Below are 7324 nucleotides of genomic sequence, written 5' to 3' on the forward strand. Positions count from 1 at the left end.
CTGTATCTTTGTTTGGTTGATTTCTTTTTTTTACAATTGAAATTATTTCTTTTGATTGGTTTTTGATTGAAACTGCCTTTTTGTCTGATTGAATAATAACACAAAATTGCCTCCATACAACGTTACAATCTAGTATTCAGTAATATTCAGCCTCAGTCAAAATCCAACACAGTTACAGTCAACACAGGGGAGACGATGTCATCATCTTCAATATTTTAACAGCAGCATGAGACGTCTGCTGTCAAACAAATCCACTCATCAAATATTCCTCTGACCTTTGGGAGTGTGTGGAACCTGACCCTCTGCCGTGCACGCAGTGAGAGCACAATAACTCCCCGAGCTGTTGCTGCCTGATAAAATCGAAGCTGTGCRCTTTCCACTGTGACRTCTGCAGAGGGAGAAATGACTCTGGGACAAATTTATTCTGTGCAATCTCATTTCTGTAGGAGAAAGTGACWGTGCTGCTTTGTAAACACTGATTAATGAGAATAATTCCTGCTGCTTCTCCACAGAGCCACACACCTCTGAGCTCCTACAGTGCACACACTCCAACACTTATAGACTTCATGCATACATTAATACCCAAACATAAGGGCGAGGGAATGTCTGACATCATGGCTTTAATTATTTTCTACCTGCAGGTGCTCAGAAAGCACTGAGAATGTCTTTAAGATGCCATGAGCCAAAATGCGTCTACATCAGGCAGCACATTTGTCAAACACAAATGCATGTAAGYATTTGTTTTTATACATTTCTCTGTTCAAATGTTTGTATTCTCAGTCACAGCAGCTGCACACATTTGTTTTTTTTTTTTTGGGTTTTTTTTTTTTTGAGGACTACATCACAGTTTTTAGCGTTTCTCAGCAGCCTACCTGCTGAGTGCGTGCAGCACCGACCTGTTTTTGTGTTTCCTCCCTTGTAGCTGATCTTGTTGATGGCTTCCAGCAGGCGCTCCTTGTTGCTGTACGAGTTCAGCTTGAACTCGGTCCGGGCGTCGTCACTGAACTGGGCAATGGCCACCTGTCAATCCAGGATTGTGCTTTTAGGATTTATAAAAAAACTAATTTGCAAATCATGGTAAACTGTTTTAGCTTAAACCGGTGGTATTTTATGGATTTCCCAGACACACATTCCAACTCTCTGCCACAATCAATGTTACCTTCATTTGTTGTGAAAATGCTGTAAATATCAAAAATAAGTTGGAAGATCTAAACTCCTTGAAATTGGCCTCTGTCTCTTTAAGAACCTCCTATCGTTTCCAACACTTCCACTTCAGCACGCCTTCACAACAAGACTTCAGAGGAGAGGGTGCTCTGTGGGGGGCGGGAGCTCGGCTGCAGATTGAGCTCCAAGGAGGAGCTATGTACAAATAGGTGGAGCTTTGTACCAGCAAGCGTTTAGGCAGAACCACATGTCTACCACAGGAGATTCAAGTTCTCCAACAAGCATGAATGAGTCAAAGCAACACTCTGGGGATGGTTCAATAAAGTTGATTTTGAATAATACATTTAAATCCAAGTATTTTAGAAACAAACATTTAAAATACATGTTATGGCCCTAAATTTGATAAACTAATGTTTTAATTAGTAGTATACTTCATAATTACTGACTCTTTAATTAAGACTCAATAAACAAACTGTAGCAGATTTATGGAACTGCCCCCTTAAGCCCGACGGGCCCTGTACAGGGCCAACAGATGGTGTCATTCATTGTTGTTTGCTAAAGTAGGTGTAAAACTTATTTTTCCCAAATTTTTTCTACGTCCATCACAAAAGGTGTCTTTAATGTTTTTAAAATGAGTCGCCAAATTATTTTTGGATGACTATTTATGATTTTAGAGCTATATAAACATTTGTAAGTCACTTGAAACGTCGCGGACCATTTCAGTATCAGGAAGTTCCTCCGCATCTGTTATTGTGCAAGTTTTGGTTCCGTGCCCCTCCCTTTGGTATCTTTGAAAAGATAAAGCTCTCACGAATTCAGGGATATATCTTGACACTGTGTTACTCTTTGGTGACTTGAAGTTTGTGCGTAACAGAGAGTATAAATAACAGCCCTCATGCGTAAAACGTTGAGGCGGAGTTAGGTTCCATTCAGTGATTTCATGGTGTGCACAATGGTAGATTTTGATAATGCACAGTGTAAATGTAAAAAAAGGAAAGGTTATGTCATATGCAGAATGAGGCCTACAATAGAAATCAACACTTTTATTAGACCAGATTCTTTTATATAAAGTAAAAAAAAAACATTTGGCACAGTTTTGGGTACATTTGGTAAATTGTGCCAAAATGCCATTTCCGCCTGACACACTGCTCACTAAAACCTTTGTGAAATGAATATACTTCAACTTATTCGGTCCTACTTTGCTACAATTTTTCTCAAGATGTAGATGTATAAAATCTAATGGCATTGCTGGGTTTTCACAAGAAGTTTCTATTGCACTGTTGATTTAAAAAAATTTAGGCGAGGCTAAAAAAATCACAAATTTTCATTTAATCACAAATAACTCAGGCACAGTAAGAATTACAATAGTGGTTTCACTTAAGAAATTATCTTTAAGGTCTTACCTTTACAGAGGTACCAAGAGTTAGCATTTACACCTTGTAACTGTAGAGCTATTCTTGATTTATTTTGCTGTGTATTTTCAGACGGAAATTACCTCTAAAACCCCTTAGGACTTACATCAAATGTCAAAACTTTTGAAGATCCAGCAACAAGGTAAGAACTATGTGAATCAACAAGATTAAACACCTGAGAACAATCTTCTGAGGTGAATTTTTTGTTGTTTTTGTAAGGACATTGTCCCATTCAGTTACATGAAGGAAGTGGAACTTCAGCCTGTTAGAACACCGTACCTGCTCCAGCTGTGGAGAGGCTAAAATGCCCTCATTAGAGCTCCTTTATTGCTCCATTCCTCCTGCCGCTACAGTACATGACAAGCTGACACTTCACTAAACATTAAGGAAACAACAGCGTGCCTCAGGCAAAGTGCAGTTTGTAGCATATTTCTAAAAAAACAACAACAATAAAATAAAAGGTAAAAAGGTTTTTGGACTTTTTTCCCGTTCAGTTCTTKTGGCTTTTCTGTACAGCGCCTGCCTGTCAATAAACTGTCACTCAAAAAGAAGAGTGGTGGAGCTTTTAGACACCAGGGCCCAGTCCACACTCAAACAGGAACAAACTTTTTTTTTTTGCATTTTAAAGCACATGAAATAATAAATACAGAATATAGTATGTGCATGTTGAAGACACAAAMGCTTTGTAGTAAACTGTTTTAACAATATTAATTAAAAACAAACTACAGGCTCTCTGGTGCCGAAGCTACACAAGAGTTTTGACACATTAAATTGGTTTTACGTAGCTTTTTTTATAGAAAAAATACAAAGATGTGGAAGACAGTCCCTTACTAAATTACCTGTGTGCCATCTGGGCCGATCCGATCCAGAGCTCCGACGGTGCTGTACAGGAACCGGATGATCTTCAGGAAGTTCTCGTCACCGATGCTCCAGGAGCCGTCGACCAGGAAGACCAGGTCTGCTTTGGCTGCCTTACAAACTGGTCAGAGAAAAAAAACAAACAAAGAAACTAAATTTAAAGTGAGTTCATATTTTGCWCACATGCAGCTTCATAATCCCCATAAATATGTACTTTTTCATAAACAGGTCAAATCTCTTGGTAAAACAAGCAACTAAATGGAGTTTAATATTAATCCAAGGGGACCTAAARTATCATGTCTGACTCTGGAAGATAAAATAACTTAATGAGTTTGGATTGACTTTTGAATGGATTTTAAATGTGCTGTATCAATAATCAAAACCCAGAATCTTAAAGTTTATAACATAGATTTTAAAGCAGGTTGAATCAGACTGATTTGTTGCTCCGTTGCATTAGATAATACAMGTCTTCATGGTTTTAACGATCTTATTTCTCATCCTAATGAGACTAAATTGTCTCCTCAGATATTCCAGTTCAACCTCTGGATGTCTGAGTTCTGTGTGAATGTGTTCAATAAGCAACAGCGTGAACGAAACACAACAAATTGTTTCCTTTATAATTAATAAATCCCTGCTCCTTCCCGCCACAGCTGCTTGTTAACTGATTGAATCACCTGATAAGTCGTGCAGCTGCCAGTGTTTGTGTTCTCTCTGTTAGAATCCGCTCCAGTCCATGCATTTTAAAYGGGAACTTATTAAGCTTTAGCTTATTCAGGTCAGGTCCGGTTGCGCCTGGATTCCCTTCGGACAGAATCTCTCTTTTGTGAAAATTAATCAAAGCACCTCAGGTTCAGGAAGGTTTTCTGTGGGTTTGTTCAGCATTCAGGGAGAACCCTGTCGTAATTTAAGAGGGTCAACAATGATTCTCCTTCCTAAATTTGCTCTCTTCATTTGGGAATGTTGTATAGACTGAATAATGAACAAAAAATATAAAAGATCTGCATAAGTATACAGTATATTGACATGTTGAGGTCTGTAAGACTTCATTCCATGAACTCTTCAGGTTTCTTCTCATCTAGAAATATTGGTTTGAATCAAATCCTGTCAAATATACGGAAAAGGAAATATATGTTTTTTTCTCTCCTCAGCTCTTGCTTTAATCCCAGAATTCTGACTTTTTCTCAAAATTTTGAGGTAAAAGTCAGAATTCTGACTTTTTCTCAGGATTCTGTGAAAAAAGTAGGAACTTTTTAAAATTTATTTATTTATTTTGCTCTGAGGCCTTAATTCTATGATGGAATATTAGAGCCGTTTTGCAGATTTAAAAAAAAGGGAGCAGCACATCTCCGCCAAATTATGGTTTTCTACATAAAGAGAGTTTCCTGTATTTTTCTTGAAAATTGTTGAAATTAACCTCCGAACTTCAGAATTTTTTCTTGCAAATTTACGATTTTTGAGCTCAAGGAATTTCCTCGTCTTTTCTTGAAATTTTTTTTTAGTTTTTTGGCAGATTTGCTCCCTTTTTTTCCATTTGCTAAGTGACATTAATACACCGCCGTACTGTTCTTCTGTATAAAATGAATTAAATGTTTTTGCTTTATGATTTGATTTAACACGTGCGTATTATTAAAACAAATGCTATCCAAACCCAGAAGGCTTTTCAATAAACTTCACTAAAAACACACCGTAAAGTTAAATATTTATAGAGGTATTTTTTATTTTCTCAATTCTTCCTACCTTGTCTTAACCATTCATGCTGCATATAAGTAGCTTGAAGGAACGTATGGTGTTATGAGCAGTAACATTTCTTTAAATCAATAAACTGGTAGCTTTGTCCTCATTAAAAAATGTATTTACATTTTGAAAAAGAATATGTCAGTTATTTTTAAAGTTTATTGTATTTTATATTATATATATTATAACTTATCACAAACTGCGTGACCTCTGATCCTCGGGTTATTTATCCAGACATTATTAAGAGTTCTTCRTTTTTGATTTGTGGATGTTTTCAGGCAGTTGCACCTCGACTGTAAAACTGTGGATAAACATTGCACTGTTTGTGTTCATTAATTCAATATCAACACTCCTATTCATTAATTAGAAAAATATTTCATTAGACTTGACTCTATAGCAGCGCATTTATTTAGTTTTATGTATTTTCCAAAGTCTGTTTATCATGCTAACATTTTAATCCGACTCTACATGTTTTATGTACACTCAGTTATTTACAGAGAAAACTGAAGGTCCAGTGACAGCACACATATAAATAGTTAATCTGAAATCATCTGTTCTGCATTTTGTGTTTGAGAATAAAATGCTTACTCAGTCTGAACTATGTATTTTATGATTACTGTTTTCCCAGTGGTGGGCAGCGCTAATCCAAAAATTAGCTCCGCAATTTCTAAAGCGCTTATGAAAATATCTGGGTGCACAACTTCAAAAGCGCTTATGCCATAGAAAATCTAGCAGAAGCTAATTTTAAAGCGCAAGTTCAGTTTGACACTTACTAGCTGACAAATCATGTACAATATATGCACAACACTGCCAACTAGTGGTGCGTGAACTCTTTTGCAACTTATTCCTACAACCGCTGATTGCTGGGGATGTGATTCCTAAAACAGACCTTTGGCTCCTGGTGTAAAAATTAAAAAGTTGTTGAGGATTGCTAGTTCGGCTGCTTCTTTTTCTTTCTTTTTTTTGTAGATTTTTCATTAAAGAAGCATCAATAAAGTAATTTTAAAACTGTTTATTGGGAAACTGAAGCAATGCCTTCTGGGTACATGACGGATTTGATTTGTGATGGGAAACGAAAGCACGGAGTACAGGAAAATATCTTACCCTCAAAATAAGAGCTTGGATTTTAAAGTTTTCCATGTATTTGCTCCAGTTGACCACTAGATGTCAGTCTTCACCAGCATAACATCATTAAATGATTTCTGCGTCTCTAACCCCGTTGCTTCGACCAATTACATAAAGTATTGAGCTCCAGTGTTTAAACTTTATTTTTTTAAAAAGGAGCTCTGATTATAAAGTAAAAAAAAAATCAATACATGCAAAATTTTAGTATGGATTACAAACGTTAACTGTTTTTTGCTATTGCCTTACTGCTATGTAAGCAGACACGAAGCATTGTGGGAAATCAGAACCCTGACCCAAAGCAACAGTCAGGATGTATACCTTTCCAATAAGTGTGTTTATCTGGGAGGGGTGCTGTTGGATAGATCACGTGTTGTGATTCATTGACAGTCATACCTTCCGCCGTTCAAGATAATGATGACTGGTAGATAATTAGTTATTAGCGGTACTGCATTTTAATTTTAAAAAGCGCAAATCCACTTATGAATTATAAAAAATTAGTAAGACCGCTAAAGCGCAAATGAAATATTTAGGTCCGCAATTAGCAGATTTGTGCTTTAGCGGGCTGGGGCCCAACACTGGTTGATCCTATATTGAAAACATTCTCTAAGATTAAACTATCCAATCTGTAGGAACAAAACTACTTTTTAAACTTTAACCAGAGGCTTGAAACAGAATTTATTCCCTGAAAACTGGAGCCAGAAACTGTAAAAACTCGAGCATTGTCATAAAACAAGCCTCTGCACAGAACCGAGTCAAAACAGAACCCACGTCATCAATAAATCAACAGCTCATAAGGAGGATGCAGAGATACAGTGTCCTGACCTTCCTTGGCAGCGGGGATGGTGGGCAGCGGCGTGGTGGTGGGGGGTTTGACGGGCGCTGGGGTCGGGGCCGGTACTGCGTGGAGAGAAAAGAGACACGCATGATGACAGGAAAACCTGCAATTCTGACCGCATTCATCATAAAATGAGCCGACAAATAAAATGCCCCAATCAAATAAATAAATAAATAAATAAATAAATAAATAAATA

At 37.1% G+C, this 7324-nt stretch overlaps 1 protein-coding gene across 1 annotated transcript in view; it reads right to left on the reverse strand.

The window, feature by feature from the left end:
- Positions 1–7324, reverse strand: part of LOC106530236 (collagen alpha-1(XIV) chain) — a gene marked incomplete at both ends in the record, with an annotated part of 74429 nt that overhangs the window by 9106 nt on the left and 57999 nt on the right. Inside the window, 3 exon segments of the mRNA XM_014025819.1 lie at positions 897–1020; positions 3416–3555; positions 7116–7190. Coding sequence (XP_013881273.1) covers positions 897–1020; positions 3416–3555; positions 7116–7190 — 339 coding nt within the window.

This window comes from Austrofundulus limnaeus, unplaced genomic scaffold, assembly GCF_001266775.1.
Source record: "Austrofundulus limnaeus strain Quisiro unplaced genomic scaffold, Austrofundulus_limnaeus-1.0 Scaffold502, whole genome shotgun sequence".
Classification (NCBI taxonomy): Eukaryota; Metazoa; Chordata; class Actinopteri; order Cyprinodontiformes; family Rivulidae; genus Austrofundulus; species Austrofundulus limnaeus.